The sequence below is a fragment of the Leptopilina boulardi genome, unplaced genomic scaffold (assembly GCF_019393585.1).
Source record: "Leptopilina boulardi isolate dan_hultmark-lab unplaced genomic scaffold, ZJU_Lbou_2.1 LbouV2_269, whole genome shotgun sequence".
NCBI lineage: Eukaryota > Metazoa > Arthropoda > Insecta > Hymenoptera > Figitidae > Leptopilina > Leptopilina boulardi.
In genome coordinates this window covers 92,971-110,595 of record NW_026137828.1, presented here as the reverse complement: position 1 = coordinate 110,595, position 17,625 = coordinate 92,971, and the positions used below count along the sequence as shown (strand labels likewise).

The 17,625-nt window shown below is 25.3% G+C and overlaps 4 protein-coding genes across 6 annotated transcripts in view; 2 read left to right on the top strand and 2 right to left on the bottom strand.

Annotated features, from left to right (window-relative positions):
- The window catches only part of LOC127281465 (uncharacterized), a 136,048-nt gene extending 130,690 nt beyond the window's left edge, over positions 1–5,358 (bottom strand). The window contains exons 1-2 of one of the 2 annotated variants that reach the window (XM_051305185.1): positions 5,325–5,358; positions 4,717–5,004 (exon numbers count right to left, since the gene is read on the bottom strand). The gene's annotated coding sequence lies outside the window, so the exon portion shown is untranslated. Of the gene's footprint in view, positions 1–4,716; positions 5,305–5,324 lie in introns of those variants that run through there. The other variant, XM_051305186.1, reaches the window with a different exon arrangement.
- A 1,311-nt stretch (positions 5,359–6,669) lies between these two features.
- Positions 6,670–12,736, top strand: LOC127281464 (PC4 and SFRS1-interacting protein). Of its 2 annotated transcripts, none has more exons than XM_051305183.1 (12): positions 6,670–6,923; positions 7,512–7,582; positions 7,665–7,828; positions 7,935–8,083; positions 8,412–8,604; positions 9,962–10,063; positions 10,187–10,523; positions 10,598–10,772; positions 10,917–10,970; positions 11,043–11,108; positions 11,193–11,337; positions 11,475–12,736. In XM_051305183.1, exons 1-12 carry the CDS (start codon positions 6,840–6,842, stop codon positions 11,603–11,605), a joined length of 1,671 nt encoding a protein of 556 aa, XP_051161140.1. In that variant the 5' UTR covers positions 6,670–6,839; the 3' UTR covers positions 11,606–12,736. The 2 variants fall into 2 exon arrangements, with proteins under 2 accessions (XP_051161140.1, XP_051161139.1); XM_051305182.1 differs by having other exon boundaries at positions 6,671–6,923; positions 7,932–8,083.
- A 354-nt stretch (positions 12,737–13,090) lies between these two features.
- Positions 13,091–15,588, top strand: LOC127281485 (transmembrane protein 183). The gene is made up of 6 exons (XM_051305205.1): positions 13,091–13,482; positions 13,573–13,656; positions 13,780–14,059; positions 14,173–14,374; positions 14,555–14,716; positions 14,880–15,588. The coding sequence occupies exons 1-6, from the start codon at positions 13,407–13,409 to the stop codon at positions 15,216–15,218; spliced, it is 1,143 nt and encodes a 380-aa protein (XP_051161162.1). The 5' UTR covers positions 13,091–13,406; the 3' UTR covers positions 15,219–15,588.
- Positions 15,470–17,437, bottom strand: LOC127281486 (aurora kinase C-like). The gene is made up of 7 exons (XM_051305206.1): positions 17,272–17,437; positions 16,946–17,098; positions 16,637–16,828; positions 16,434–16,568; positions 16,208–16,366; positions 15,887–16,118; positions 15,470–15,764 (listed from the first exon to the last, which is right to left on the bottom strand). The coding sequence occupies exons 2-7, from the start codon at positions 17,050–17,052 to the stop codon at positions 15,678–15,680; spliced, it is 912 nt and encodes a 303-aa protein (XP_051161163.1). The 5' UTR covers positions 17,053–17,098; positions 17,272–17,437; the 3' UTR covers positions 15,470–15,677.
- Positions 17,438–17,625: the final 188 nt, after the last annotated feature.

Here is a 17,625-nt window from a genome sequence, read left to right as displayed (position 1 = left end):
TATCATTGTTTTGTGCCACATTTTCCGAAAATTTCGAAATTTCAAATAATTTTCATATTTCCTCGACTCGGAAGCAATTTCTCTCGTTTGATAATTATTTTTTTCAATGCTAGAAGCATTTTAAAAAACAGAAAAATTGCTTCCAAGTCGGGAAAGCAGTTGTTTTTTAATTTTCTGTCACGGATTTTTTTTGAAAATCCTGAAATTTCAAGTAATATTTTATTTCCTCGTCTCGGAAGCAATTTTTCGTGTTTGACAATTATGTATTTCACTGCTAGAAGCATTTTAAAAAACAGAAAAATTTCTTCCAATTCAGGGAAAACAGTGATTTTGACTTTTTTCTCACAGATTTTCCGAAAATCCCGAATTTTCAAAAAAAGTTTCTATTTCCCCGACTTGGAAGAAAATTTTCCTTTTTTATAAGTCTTCTAGCATTAAAATAAATAATTATCAAACAAGAAAAATTGCTTCCTACGCGCGGAAATTGAAACTTTTTTTGAAAATTCGGGATTTTCGGAAAATCTGTGAGAAAAAAGTCAAAATCACTGTTTTCCCCGAATTGGAAGCAATTTTTCTGTTTTTTAAAATGCTTCTAGCATTCAAATAAATAATTACCAAACGGAAAAAATTGCTTCCGAGTCGAGGAAATATCAAAATTATTTGAAATTTCGAAATTTTCAGAAAATATGGGACAAAATAATGATAAATATTGTTTTTTTTATTTCAGGTTTTAGAGGGTTGAAAATAATCAAATTTCATTGATGGAAATTAGAATCTTTAAATTTCATTTTTTCGTTGAATCAACGTTGGTAATTTCAGTTTCATAAATAATATAAATGTTGACGTCATTTTTTAAATTGCGAGCGACGCTTTAAGAGATATTATATTGACCTCGTATTGACTATATTATATAGCTTCCAAACATTGGCTACAACTGAATATTTACGTATTCATATATACAGGTAGGCGTATGACAAAGTAACATGTGGCGAGGTCGAGCAAGGCGAGCAACCTCATATACTTTTAGTAAGCTTTCTGGTCAGCGTGATTACTGATTGTACGTATATGTGTGTGTGTGTAATCATATTGAAGGTGTGTTTTATTAAATGCAATACCTGAGCTGCTGTGAATTTCTATATAGAAGTTAATTTGAATATCTATTAAAATTAAATATCACTTATTTATGTATAGAGAATATTGTAAAACAGTATATTAAAAAAAACAAATGCCTCCCAAATATAAATCAAAATTAATTTTTAAAAATTATTTTATGTATTAAAAAAATAAGTTACAGGGCGTAGCCGCAAAATTTTATTTTCAAAATTCCCTCACTTTTCCCTGACTAAAAAATTTTTAAATTATTTAATATTCTGCATTGCTGATTGAAATTTTTATAATGCTCTTTAAGTAATAATTTTATTCATAAAGGAAAAGATAATTAAACATTGTTTGTTAACAAAATTTTATTATATTTAAAACTTTTATTATAAAAAAAGTAAATACTTTGAAAAATGAAAAATCTAGCTCATTATAATGAGCTATATATTACAAAAACGTCTAAATAAAAAAAACTGAATTGAATCAAAATTCCCTGACTTAAAGAATTTTTAAAAATTCCCTGACTTCTCTCTGACTTTTCCCTGACTAACAAAATTCCCTGACTTTTCCCTGACTTGCAGCCACCCTGTTAATAACAATTATTTTTATAATTATGAATTATAAATATACAAATTGTATAAATTTAAAAAATAAATCACGACACCTTTGGGAAAGTGATCTTATTTTGGAGATTCCATATACCGTAAGATATTGATTATATATGGATTAAAAATATCAGAGTTGATTATTTTTATCACTTTTTGAATATAGACTTATAAATCAGAGATAAAATTTCTTGTTAATTACATTGTAGAAACAAAAGAAATCACACATATTTATATATAACTTCATATATACAGATGTATTAAAAATTGAATTTTTCTCATTAGATAAAAATGACGAATTATTTACACCTAGAGAAATATTTTATTTGCATTTATTTGGTTTAAATAAAAAATGTAATTTAGAACAAATAAATTTTTTATTAAAATCAAATATTTATTTGAAACAAATATTTACTTGTTTCAAATAAATATATCATTTCTCTGGGTGTACGTTTACTTTTATAATTTAATTTAATTATTAATGTAACAAATTAATGTCCCTTTTTTATATTTTCTCTCTCAAAAAAAATAAATAAATAAAAATTTCTTTCCTATGTTCTTACAATCCTGTATATATGTATATACGTAAATTTACGCACGTACGTATCTCAGGACATTTCCAAGAAAATTCTGTAATATATTTTCGACTACTTGTGTTGTCCGCGTTGTCATCCGGTTGCCTTATCTGTTATCTTATCTACAAACTCGAACCTTCTAAGGCAGACTTCTCATTGCAGACAATGCCTGCAGAATTATAATTTTCTCTCCTTAACGGCAGAGTAATTTGTACTTCTTGTATACTATACATTGTTTGCTTTGAAAAATCGATTTATTTTAAATAGTCACATTATATCATTAACTCATCAAAAATAAAATAAATATAATTTTCAAAAAATCTAGGTTTCTATAATATTTAAATTTATTAATTTATTGAAAATTAAAATAATTGAGAAATATTTCTTGAAAAAGATTAATAATTTTATAATGAAATTTTATGATAAAATAATTTAAATAAACAAAGTAAATAAACAAAAAAATACATTCGTGGAAAAAAATATTTGCAAAGAATATATTTTTCATATAAATAAAATAAGAAAATAGTTAGCAAACATAATGTTTACAAGTCTGTTGCATATAGCCTTGAAGAGGCGAAGTGAAAAAAAAGGAAAATAGTCTTTTCACTAAATTTCCAAGTACATTCCATAAAAAAGAAATTATTGCTATACCTAAGTTTGCTCAGTCTGGTTTTGACATTGGGAATTTCCTATATCTATACCTGCACGTTTTCAAAAGAAACATTTTGAAAATATTTAAAATTTTAAGGAACTTTAAAATTTTTTAATTTTAATTATTTAATTAATTTTGACTATATAATTATTATTAAATTATTATTAAATTTTAATATATATATATAAAAAATATTAAGATTGATTTCGATTTCCATGAATATATATATACACAAGACTTGAGTCATTATATTTTCATATGTATGATAAAATTCACAATGTTAATAATTATACACACACAAGCTTGCATTATTGAGACATATATTTTGTATACATATAGCTCACACGCGGATAAGTTATATAATGATATCATTTGAAGCAAGTACTTGTGAACTTCCAGGAAAAGTGCAAAATGTACGTAGAATGGTAAAATGAAAACCTCTATGTCGCATATCTAATCAAACTGGATAATGATTAAGCACAATTTAAATACCAGTTCATAATATTATCTTATCTTTATATACTCTCTTCAATCAGTGAATTCAAAAAAAAAAAATCTAAAAATCGTGTTCTCAAATTTACCCATTTAACAAAATTTCTCTTTAACCGAATTTTTATTTACACAGTAGAATTTCCCTTTAACTAAATTTTATTTAATGAAATTTTAATAAAATATTGTAAATTAAAAAAAAGAACTAATGAATGAGTGGTGTTTATTTATTTTTTTTTTTTACGATTTACTCGAATGTTGATGAAAATAGTGGTGTGCGATACCAGCAATAACTTGGAATAAGATGGGCTATATAGGTAGCATCAGGATCTTGGTTTTACTGCAAATAACCCACCTTTTAGTAGGAAGTTGGAGCGCGAAAGTAGCGAAAGCTCGGGGATGAGATATTTCAATGCAGACTGCAGTTTCTGCAGTTCGCTGGTTTAATTATCGCGGTAATGTCGGCACAAAGTTTATATTACCATCCACTGGTTAGGTTAGAAGATGCTAACAAAACTCCCTTCCCGATCTTTCATTATAAGTAGAGAGAACTAAAAGGAAAGCCCGTCGTTAACACTATTTAAAAGACTCAAACTTTTCAAATGAAAAGTTCGATCTTCAGCATCGTAAAAGAAACACGATAAACTAAACATTTATTGGTACTTGAAATGCCTCGCAAATTAAAATTAGAATTTTATTTTAATTAATATTTAAATAAAAACTCTGACAATACTAAAAAAAAAACAATAACAAACAATTAAACAATAATAATCCGAATTCAAATTGTTAATCAAAAATTAAAGTGGAATTTAGAAATTAAATATTAATTCCAACTATTTTATGTGTACTCGAGAAATTAGAAGATTGTTTCCTGATTTACCTGTTTACAATAAAAAAAAATTTAATACACTTTTTTTCACGAATTTTCCAATAAAGTAATACATATTTCAAGTCATATGCTTTAAAAATTATATTATTGGAAAATGCAGAAAAAATTTTTTTTAACCGAATAATACTAAATGTATAAATTTAAATGTCATATTTCTTAAATGCTTTCATTCTTAAAAATAAACACGCAAATTTTTAGAAGATGACATATTAAACTTAAAATAATTAAAATATTTGTTACATTTTGCAAACGAATATTCTATTTCCGTAATTTCTGTGTGGCGCCAAGAATATAAATATTAATAAAGGGAAATATTACTTTTATGCATTATGTACAAATTAAGATAAAAATAAAAAATGTATCTACAATATAAATGGGTATTTTTAATAATAAAAATAATAAACATACCTTTATAATAAAAATATTTGATGGATAAAATCACGATGATCCAAAATCAATGTCAACATATATAACCTTATATAAGATATTATGGTTGTATAACTTTCATTATTAATATTTCTCGTTCTACAAGATACTTCATTAATCAAAATTCACATATTATTTTCATTTAAACTTTAATTATTATATACATTAAACTTTTCTTTTTGTGATGATTAAATTAGAAGCAATTTTCCGGTAAAATGGCGAAAATGTCAGACACTTGACCCTAACCTTACTTATTTCAATCCCTTCGCTCTGCAACCCCCTCCCATAACATTTCAATAATAATTTGATTTCCAAACTAATTTACCAACTTCGAATATTAATTAAATAATATTTTTTAAGTTCAACAAAAGAGTTAAAAACCATAAATGTTATTAATAAAAGCAATGATAAAATATAAATATTAATTCCCAAATAAGTAAACACCTAAAAACGCGAAATACCGAAATCACAAAAATCTGAAATTACATTATAAAATAAACGAATTTAAAAAACATTTAATTAATTTCAAAGACATTATTAATTATAATATTCATAATTAACGTTAATAACAACTGTTACTCATTTAATACCGAAATTGCAATCAAATAAATATATATTAAATGTACACTCAAATTAAACGCACGTTAAATAACAACACTCAGCTCTGATAAAAACGGAACCGGTTGTTTATTTGGACTTAAATATAGAAACGGAAGTTTACTTTTGAATTTTAAAAACGCAAATGTGATGAAAAAATGTGTAAATAAACATTAAAAGATATAATTTAATACGAATGAATTTCAGGTTTATTTAATTTAATTTACTGTTGGTAAATAAATAAAATAAATATTTGATAAAAGTATTAAGTATAAAAATAACAAAATTTTTTTTATAACTTTTGGAGGGAAATTCAAATCAAAACAGATAGAATTGTAAAAAGTTTGAATGTTTATTTCATTGAATATATTAAAGTTAAAATTCTCAAAAGTTCAAAACTTTTTTTTACAAAAAAGTTTACACTCTATGTTGCAATTGACCATAGCTTAGAATTATCAATTGGTTCCAAGTGTTTACAAGGTTCAAATTTTTACCAACAGATTGAGTCAGGGGGACTATATTGAAATTAACATGGAAATAATAATTTTCAGCATGATTTTAATCTTTAGAGGTAAAATGGTTTACATTAATAGTACATATAAGAGATTTGTATCCTCTATAAAGATTAAAATTATGCTGAAAACTACTATTTGCTTGTTAATTTCAAAATAGTCTATCTGGCTCAACCTATCGGAAAAACTTTGAACCTTGTAAACACTTGATAATTTTAAGCTATGGTCAAGTACAACATAGAGTGTAAACTCTTGTGTAAAAAAAAGTTTTGATCTTTTGAAAATTCTAACTTTAAGATATTCGATTAAATAAACATTCAAACTTTTGACATTTCTATCTTTTGATAATTCGATATTTTATTGGAAATTCGATGAAATAAACATTCGAACTTTGGATTATTTGAAAATTAGGCCATAATAATGCAACTCCAATAGTATTATAATTATTATTTTTAATAATATTTATTTGTGCATTTAAATGTCCCGCCAAAAACTACAGTTGTCGCTCAGAACAATTTAAAAAGTTCTGAAAATAAAAAATAAGAAACTAAATAATTTTATTTCTTACATTCTTAATTGTTTTATTAGTCATTAAGACTTAAAAAATTTAAAGTTTATTTCTTACTAGATATTTCAAAAATTACATTAGGAAGTTTTGTTATGATAAAGGCAGTACACAGTGTAATGTGTTCCAAGCGTTTCTACATTCTTCCCGCGATTTAAAAAGTTAGGTTATGCTTGGAAATTTCACATTGTGATTGGACAATTCCGACATGTCCGTATTCTGATTAGTCGAGTGTTTAATCGAAAATAAAGCCAATGTTTCCTGAAAGAGGGGAGAAGCCATCTATAGAAAGTGTTTTCGGTTTCATGGATGTGGGTGCTTTTTGTGATGTTTTCTGGTTGTTGTTAATACAAAAGTGCTTAAATTAAAATAAATATTTAGAGAAGTAAGTAGATTATTTTAATCAAGTGTTCAAAATTGCGAACAGCATCATGGTTAATCGAGTTCAAAATAAGTTTGCTCGTGGAGACAAGGTGTTTGCAAAAGTTCGAGGTCACCCGCCATGGCCAGCCAAAGTAAGCTAAATCTTTTTTAACGATTCTCCTTTTTTCAGCAATTAACATTGATTTCATTTTTGTTTTAATAGCAAAAAGTTATTTTTCTGATAACTTTTCTAATAGAGATTATAAAATTAACTATTTTGATCGATTGCGATGGCTATTTTTTGTTAAATGATGCGGCACGCAATATAATTATATATATATATATATATATTTCTCATGCGGCATGAGCGGTTTCCTGTCCATGCTTAATCCGGCAAAAGCCGTTAAAAACTATCAATCACACACAAATGAATTGTTCTCTATCGTGATTAATCACACTCAACGATTATACTATTCGATAATTAATATAATTATTTACATAAATTCAAAAATAATTTAAATATAATTCAGCAATTAATAAAAAGTTGTGTTATTTTTACGTTTCCATATTGATAGTCTATTTTTTTCTTTAAAAAAAAAATGTATTTACTTTTGAATTTTTTATCAAATATATTTAATTCACTTTAAATTTAATAATAAATTATTGTTATTTTATAACTTACTGTTATTTCAATTATATTTCAAATTTTTTATTAAATAAATTAATATTTATATTTTCAGATTGAAGAAATCTCTGAAGATAACCATAAACATCCAAAGTTTCATGTATCCTTTTATGGAACTCAAGAAACGTAAGATTTATTTAAATTTAATCATATGCAAAAATGTTATGAATTTTTTTTTTCTTGATTTATTGAAATTTTATTTTTTTAGCGCCATTTGCAAACTTGAAGAACTTTTTGAATATTCAGAAAATAAAGAGAAATTTCGCGCAAAGACAACAAAACGAAAAAACTTTATTGAAGGTTTGGAACAATTGGAAGCGGATTTAAAAAATGATTCACCAACCGCTGCACCTCCAACCAAAGAAAAGAAAGGTATGACGCAATTTTATATTTTTTTATATTGTTTATTTATTTTTGAAATTATTACATGTGAAATTCTAAAAATAATTTGCAATAACATTATCTTTAAATACAGCAGTTGTTCCAGTAGAAGAAACAAAAAAAGTTAATTCTCAAATTGAGCCAGTTAACACTGATAGTGATGCGGAATTAGGAAATTTGGTCATTGACGAAGGCGAAAAGAAAAAACCATTGAAGAGAAAATCAATGGCTACAGTAAATACACCAGTAAGATCATTTAAATTGTGTTTTGTAATTTATTTAATTAAATATATTCAAATTGGGTTGTTTTGTTCTTTCAACAGCAATTTTTATGATTACAATTGTTGTACAAATAAACCCAATATTAAATTTGGAATTGCCGACAAGTCTTTCTTGAGATTAATTGATTTGTGCGATTATTCCATACATTCAATTTATTTTGCATTATTTGATGTTATATTTTTCTGATGTCTTAACATTTTATTAAAATATTCATTTTTTTACTTAATTGTTTTTTAAGAAATTAATTATATTTAATAATTTTATAATAATTATATTTTCAACTTGTTTATAGGATGTTCCGGAAGCAAAAAAGAAACGTGGACGGCCAAAGGAAAATACGCCAAAGCAGCAGGAGACAACTATTGAAGTGCCTGCAGAGGAAGTGCAAGAGAAGGAAAAAGAAAAAGAAGTCGTCAGTCGAAGTGGACGAAAAATTAAGCCGAAACGTTTTGCTGATTCTGATGGTGTAGAAACTGAGAAAAATGGTAGGTTATTTTATTCTTTTTTAGGGTTTTATGATTTTATGTGCATGTTGTGTTATAGATTTGCAATTTATTGAGGAATGTAGTACTTTGTTTTTAAATCGACATTATTATTTTAAAAACGACCATTTTATCGCAACTTGTATGTTCACATTGTTTCTTTAATTATCGTTTTACATAATTCTCATTATTAAATACATAGTTTAGATTTTGAAATTTTTCAGTTATATAAATTAAATTTTAATTCAAAATTATTATACAGTTTAAATTTTCAATTATTAAATAGTTGAATTTGTCAATTGTTAAATATTAAAACTTTTAAATGTATAGTTTTATTATTGATTAGTTTATTAAATAGTTGGTTGTTATTATTACGTAAAATGTTTAAAAATAAAAAATAATCACTTTCTTTTGATTATTTATAATTTTTGAAGGTTCTTCGACCACACCTCTATTTGCTACACTAACATCAGAAGTAGGCGAATTTCCAGAGACAAACGAGACTGAAAATTTAACAACTAATGATCTGTTTAGATTAGTACTTTTAGAGGGTCTTGGTTATATTAGAATGTTAAAACATCAGTTAAATGAAAGCTCATAATGATTCGTGTTCATTTCAGACTTTGTAAGAACAGTTCTTGGTTTTCTATTCTTTAACTCATTTTTTTAGTTCTCTATATACTTTATTGAGACTTTTATTGTGTCTACCTCGATTTTTGTTCTTTTTTTTAATAATTGCTTCAAGAATATTTTAATATTGTATTCGATTTTAAATATTTTAAGTGATTTTGCCATTTTGTTAGTTGCATCATTTCACAAACGAACAAGAGAATAGATTTTTAGTTTTTGTTTTTTTTTTTTTTTTAATTAATAATTTATGAGATTGTATCAGTATTTATGTGAAATTAATACACTATACTTCAGTGTGGTGAATTTTGCAAAAGAAAAGTATTATTACGTTTGTAATAAAGTTCATTGCTTGGTTTTTCGTAGTTCTTCTGTTTTTATATTTTTCATTTATCCTTTCTTTTAAAACACACACAAACAATTATCAATTTGAATGGTGCCTGTGATATTGCTGCAAGGGAAGTGACGCAGTGAAAAAAATTAGCATTTTGACGAATTAATATTCATTTTCTTAGTTAATTTTTATTTTAAAAATACGTTTTTTTAAAAAAGCATATTCTTTTTGTTTTTTTTTTTACACTGAGAAGTACAATTTTTATTCAAATTCATACAATAGGTAGGTACGAGTTTGGTTTAAGAAAACAATTTTTTTTTTCAATTTTTACACGCCTTTTTTAATGAGGATGAATAATAATTTATCTTTAAAATTTCTATAATTGAATATTTGTTACAGAACATCATCCAGGACGTGGAAGGCCAAGAAAAATTGAAGAAGCGATAGACAATCAAAATTCCACACCTGCCGCTATCACCAAAAAGCGACTTACAGTGGAAAGTGGGTTCCTTCCCTGAATTTTTAACTATTAAATAAAAATTTCAGACAAAATATATTGTTATTAAAAAGATTTTTTAAAAAATAAAATGTACAAAATTATAATTTTATTTTTTGTTTTAATAGGAAAGAGTAATGTCAGTGAGTTACCAAGTGATGCAATTATTACATCATCAACACCAGACAAGACGGGTCGCTTTCTTCCTGCGCGTACATTTTCTGGGGAAAATGTTGGAATTAAACTTGATTTAAATCGACCGCTGTCATTTGCAAATGATAAAGCTCAAGAACAATGGGAAACGACAAACGCACGAAAGGCTATGAAATTGAAGGCTCAATTGGAAAGTGGAGAAATTTTTCCCGAACAAGTTAAAGATCGTTTGGATTTTAATGTTCAAGTTCCACTTGATGGAAAACGTCCCCTTGCTAAGGATGGAAATAATAAACAAAATATCAAATTAAAGTAAGTGATAAAAGTTTAATTTGATAAATTTTTAAATTAATTTTTTAATTTATTTGAACTTTATTTTATTTTAGATGGTTGCGCATTGAATCTCAACTTTTAGAATTAGATGCGCAAATCAAATCAAATTTGGGACTTGATAAAGCCAATGCCGATCAATGTTTACAAGCTATGGATGTCATGCTAAATCTTTCAATTGATCCATTAATGTTAAAGAAGCATCCTCAAATCGTCGAAACTATTAAAAGGGTAAGTGAAGTTAAAAACGTTCAATATTATTTTCCAAGAGAGTAAAATTTTATTTATTAATAATTTCATAAATTAAAATAAGTAAACACTAAATTAAGCTTTCAAATGTAAATTGGTATATAACATTGAATTATGAATTTTCAGCTACGAAGATACATTGGCAATTTGTCAGATTGGAAGCTAAACGATGAGGAAACGGTAAATATTCAAAGAATTGAATTTAAAATCTTTTAAATGAATATAAAAATATAACATTCTTTTTCCTTGTAGATAATTTTTAAGCAAAAGGCCGAACAGATTAGACAAAAAGCAGAGCACATATATAATAAATTTAAGGTATTTACAAAAACATTTTATTGAAAAATAATATTATAGATGTATTTTCGATTTTTATTTTTGTATTTACAATTTCTATTTTAGGCAATGTTCACGATTCGCGAGGGTCAAACATTTTGGCAATCATTTTCTGATCAAGTCGATCATTTTAAAGAACTGACGAAGGATATGTCTGAGGAAAAAATATTTTCTCTTACACAAGATCCTGCGACCACAATTAAAAAGACAGGTATAATTAAATACTCTTTAATATATTTTTTATTTAGATTTCGTCTAATTTAAATGTATTTTAATTGAAGGCAAAAAAATATTTTCACTACATTTAAAATTCATTGTGATTTTAATTTGTTAAAATTCTTCCCGTAGCTTCTAATGTTTCATTGACAGCCGTGTCAATGATTGAAGATGACAGTATTCTTGCGGAAGCTGAAACAAAAGAGGGCGAGAATGACAATGACGAAAAGAATTCAACATCAATTGGTTCGGAAAGCAAGTAACATTAGGTTAAACTTTGTGTCACTGGTTATACCTCAACATTTGAATTATCACAACTAAAAAAAAAAAGAAACTAAAAAAACAAACACGAGGACTTGTGAAAGTGACAAGAGTATAGAAGTATTTTAGAAATTTCATTTCAAGAAAAAGGCACACAGTGCATGTATAATAATACTTCTTAGTATTGTCCATTTCAACTCCTAAGAATTTAATTATATATAAATATAAATATATATATTCTTTGATATAAATTATTATACATTTCAAAGATTCGAATTGAATCAACATAAAGAAAGAGAGAGAAAGGGAGAGAGAAAAAAAAGAGGAAAATAGTACTTGATAATTAAGAATCCAGTGATCAATGATACAAGAAATTATTTTCATTCATTATTATTACGTATACATTTTTTTTTATCATTATTATATTGTATTGATAAAAGTTTTTAGTTCGTTCATTATATTCCCAAATAATGTACATACATTTGGAGTAAGGAAGTTAAAAGAATTTTTTTTTTGTAAAAAAAAGACAATGTAATTTGATCATATAGAAAAAATATACTCCAAATTTCATTGCACTTCAAATGGCTAATTGTCGTTAGAAATTAAAAATTAATTTTTCTTTTTAAATTAGAATTTTGTCAATTTCAACAAGAAACTGACAATAATTCTTTTTTTTTTATAAATACAAATACAAATACGAAAAAAGGTTAGTTAAGAAATATATTTTATATTATTTGTAAAACGTAGATATATAAGTTCCATTTTTATTATTGAATAAAAACTCAAAACAAAAAAAAAATTATGACAACTCATCTTGAGGTGCTTTGAAAGTGTTTGAAAATTTTCGAATAAATGTATTGCTTCAGAAAGTACACTTAAATATTTCAATGATATTATAATTATATTTTATCATTAATTCAGTTGGATCTTCTTCTTTGTGAGATGTATTTTAAAAAAGAAAAATATTTTACCTTTAATTATATGATAGTAAATGTTGTAATGTGTTTTAATTTAATGCGCATATTTTCCAACATTTTTCATGAATCAAGGTTTATTATTCCAATAAAACATGCACGCGTCGAGTAATTGTAATACAAATATTTTGAATAAAAAAAAAACCAGGTACAAAGGTATTAGAAGTATTTATTTCTTAACATTTATTAAATTAATTTTGTAATGTTTTTTTTTTGCTCTATTCATTTTTTTAAATCTTCTTTAGATATTAAAAAATCAATTTATTTTAATGTTTGTAAAATAATTAAAAAATTTTTAAACTTTTCTTTTAATTTGAATAATGAAAGAACTAATAAATATTGTTATGAAGAATATTTTATATTGTTCTTATTTATAATCTCACTTCTGTAACTGCTTTTCATAATTTTTTTTTAAACTGATGTGTTTTATAAATGTTTTGAAAAAAACGATGAATTTGGCGCTTTTCCCGATCTACCAATAGGATAGGATTAGGATGTTAAAAGTAAACATAACCTCATAATGTCAAAACGGTGATTTTAATCACCGAATTTGCAATGCTGTTCCGAATAACATCATCTTGTCGTTAATAAAAAGTAGCTGTAATTTATTTAATTAGGATTTTTTAGTTGTTTAATTTGCAAGAATAAGTCAATTAGTTTGAAAATGTTTTGTTCTTTTACATGACATTTTAAAAATATTGTGAAGTTTTGTAGATATGAAAATGGAAATGTTTCTTTAAGTATATACTTAGAGGAAGAACACTTGTACTTAAATATTACATTGAAATGTATTTTATTAGTTTGATAAACGTTAAAAAAAGCTTACAAAATGCCAGGCTCAAAATCCCGTAACAAAGGACAAAAGAAACAGAACTTATGTAAAAAACCAACAAAGAATTTGGGAGGTTAGTATTACTTATATTAATATTTTCTGTTTTATACACTTTTTTTTATATATTTTTCATATTTGGTTCAATTTTTAAATGTTTTTTTAGACATCACCATCAATGATTTTGCCAATGCCTCCAGTGGTTCACATTCAAGATTGAAAAAAGCTGTTGCAAACGTAACTTCTGAAGGTCAGTAATCGAAATTAAGAATATAGTTAATTGAAATTGTATTTAAATATATTAAATATATAATTGTGAATACAAATATAAATTTTCATCAATGAGATAATTTAAAATTCTTTATAATTATAGTGAAGCAGAGATTAATTATAACAGAAGATTCATTATTAGAAAATGATGATTTACCCAAATCTAAAAATGACCCAAATGTCACTGAAGTTAAAAGAAAAACTGTAAAATCCGAACAAAAAGAAAATGACAATTCAGTGGAAGGAATAGATTATCCAGTAGATCTTTGGTTTCTCATTTCTGAACACATTTCACCTGAAATGGTTATTAAATTTGCTATAATTTGTAAAAAATCATATTATGTTACGCACACTGCTAAATTTTGGTTTCATTTATTAAGAAGGTAAAGTTAATAACAAAATAAGAGATTTAAGATAGAATTTAATTTATACTTATAAAAATTAAATTTTTATTAAATAGACAATTTCACAAATTCAAAAATATCTTTTTCTTTAGATATCATAAATCTGTGACTGGCTTACCACAGTATTTGCAACCTGAACGAATTGTACGACCATTAGGACTTCGAGCTTATGTTATTCGAGCTCTTCATTTTAGTTATTGTAAATTTTTAAAAGGTCCAGATAATCGATCACAATTGGAGCAAAAAGATCCGCATTCATTGGTGAAACGATTTTGTACTCTCATGTGGCATAAGGTAAGGATGATTTCGAATTAGAAACATGAAAAATAAAATTTTCTCACTTTTATTAAGTTTTACAATTATCTGCTTAGTAATCGTTTATAATTAAGCAACAATTATATTTGAAAAAAAACTTAAAGAAAATTATTTTCTGTACAAAAAAAAAAAATTAAAATTGTTCGAAATCTGTTTTAGAAAGGAGAAAATCGATGGTACTTCTATTTTAAATTGAAGGAAGTGAAGAACAGTAAAAAAATCTCTCACATTGATCGTTTAAATAATAACAAAAATCAAAATTATGAATTATCTCGTAGCGATGTTATGTTTAATCAAGAAGAAGGTTGCAAAATTCTCAGAGTAAGTTTCCAATATTTTACAATGAATTTCAATTATTATTATTATTATTATTATTATTATTATTCAGTTATGATTTTGAAAATATTTATTTGAATCAATTATTATTTCTAAATGTTCGTAACAATTGTTTAAAAAACTAAAAATACTTTTAAAAAATTTTCAGGTGACTTGTTTACAGTACAGTATGTTACAACCCGTAATTGGTTTGACATTGCAAACTGTATCAATGAATTTATCACCGGGATTTGAACATCATCGTCTTGTACTTGGTTTTGGTTCCTTTTACGTTCCACAAACACCAACACAAATTGTAACATTAGTCGGTGTAGTTCATGTTGACGTTTTTGATTGGTGGCAAATTCAATATCCATATCAAGATTATCAAAAACATCGAGATATTGAATTAACTGTCTCTAATCAAAATACTAAAACCCCAATTTATGACTCGTGGGAGCAAATATACTCAGGTACCTGGGATCGAGAATTATTAATTTATGCATGATTTTTAATTATTTTTTTTAGTTAACTTTGCTCAATGAAAACGAAGAGAAATAAGAAAGAAATAAGAATTTTAAAAGATAAATAAAACAAGAATGGGGATTCTTAATAACAGAAGTAATATTCATTTTATCAACAAAATGTTTTAAAGATGAAGAATATGTTTATTTCTTTCGAAAAATTATATTTTTTTCTCATTGTAAATGGATTAATTTATTTTTTTGTTAAAATGGTCATGGTTAATACATTAAACAAAAACGAAAAAAATAGAAATTAATTCTTAAATTCAATTTCAAACAATTATTTTTCATAATAATGAGTCCTGTAAATTTTGTTCATACATGTATAAAAATAAATTGATTATTATAAATTAATATCTAATTTTATAATCAATATTTTCAATAAAACATTGTCATGACAATACTCATACAATTAATTATACTAAACCTAGAATAACAAACATTTACTTCTCATTCTTATGTTCAAGAATCCAGAAATGTCTCTTTACATCTGCGAGTGGAATTCTTTTATTACTTTCCTTTCGTATGAGCTGAAAATTAAAAGAAAAAATAATTTTTAACATTTCTTTCTACTATTCACGTTTTGATTTAATCAGTAAAATTTATTGTAAATTTATTCATATTTTTATAAAAAATGAATTTATAAAATTACCTTTGAAATTAAATCTTTGGCTCCTGGTGTGATTTGCGACGGCCATGGAATTCTTACAGCTCGTATTTTATCGTATGTTTCCTGTTGAGTTTCACTGAAGAAAGGAGTTTTTCCTACGAGAAATTCATAGCACAATATTCCTAAACACCAGTGATCGACAAACACATCGTACCTTTGACATGTCACCATTTCCGGTGGAAGATAATCCAAAGTACCACAAACCGTGTGACGTCTAAAAATGTAAAAATTGTTTTATTTTTATTTATTTTTTCAAACAATTAAATGAGGATAATAACAATTTTCAATAAAAAATCAACTCACTTTGAAGAGGGTGCATGAACTGACCATCCAAAATCGGCCAATTTAATGTCGCCATTAAAAGTAAGTAATAAATTTTCTGGTTTTATATCCCTGTGAATAACATTATTTCTATGACAATATTCAAGAGCATCTGCTACTTGATAAATGTACTTTGCTGACCTAAAATGTAAAAAAGAATATTTATTATTATTTAAATTATAGTTTAGAAAATAATAAAATAACTTACAAATGTTGATTAAATCTTTCGCCTGGTTGACGTTTCAGCTCCTTATACAATTCACCACCTGCTGCAAACTCGAGTACTAAATAAATTTTCTTTTCATCATGAAAATAAGTTAAAAGTTGTAAAATATTCGGATGACTGAAAATAAAAATTAATTTTTTTAATTCTATATAATATAAAGTATAAATAATAAAATAGAGAAATACCTTAAATGAGATTGAATTTCAATTTCACGCAATGCTTGCTTTTCAACTTTTCCTTTCACCAATTCAATTTTGTAAAGTGTTTTCAATGCTACCATGTAATGCGATGATTTTTCTCTAGCTAAGAATACTCGGCCAAATTTACCTCGACCTAAAGGTGCTCCAACTTGAAAATCTCCCATTGACCAACGAAAGCTGAACAAAAAAGAATGGATTTTATTGTATATAATTAAATTTAACTAATAATATCTAATCTTCTTTATATTTTTAATTCAAAGAACAATTATTAGCTACTTTTTTTAAAATACTTACTTTCTTCCTCGATTATCCAAATGCTCTGACATTGCATCAAGAGCTCTTCCAACGTCTCCTTGATATTTATCAGGAACATTGTTTTCAAGATATTCGTTCATTTTCATAATTTTAATTTTCTAATTATTTAAAACGCTCTATCGTTTTTTAAACCTGAAATTTTTTTAATTACACATTTTATAAGAATTAATTTATTACAAATTATTGCAATGTATAAAATATTATTAAACTTATAAAAAATGGATTTGAGGTTATAACTGTCAAAACTTGGAGACTCTATAAACAAACATTTTTGACAGATAAAATATATTAACAAATTTCCTTACGCGAAGAATATTTAACTGGATATTTTAAAATAGTTATAATGTTTATAACACAATGTTATTATATGAAAACTTTATACAGAATCAACTATCAACAACTATAAACAACTGCACCGCTAAAAATGCGGTTAACAGTATTTTTGAAACTTTTAAAGATGGCGACAACCAATCATCTTTCTGATCTTAACTTAAGATCTCTTTTTTTGTTTTCAAGTGGTTATTTCTATAATTTATGTAAAGCACATTAAAATATATGAAAAATATTGAAGAAATTGTTAAAAGTATTAAAATAAACATCTAAAATTGTTTATTTAATTTAAGTTTTAAATTTTCCGCCATAAAAGTAAAGTCTGTATA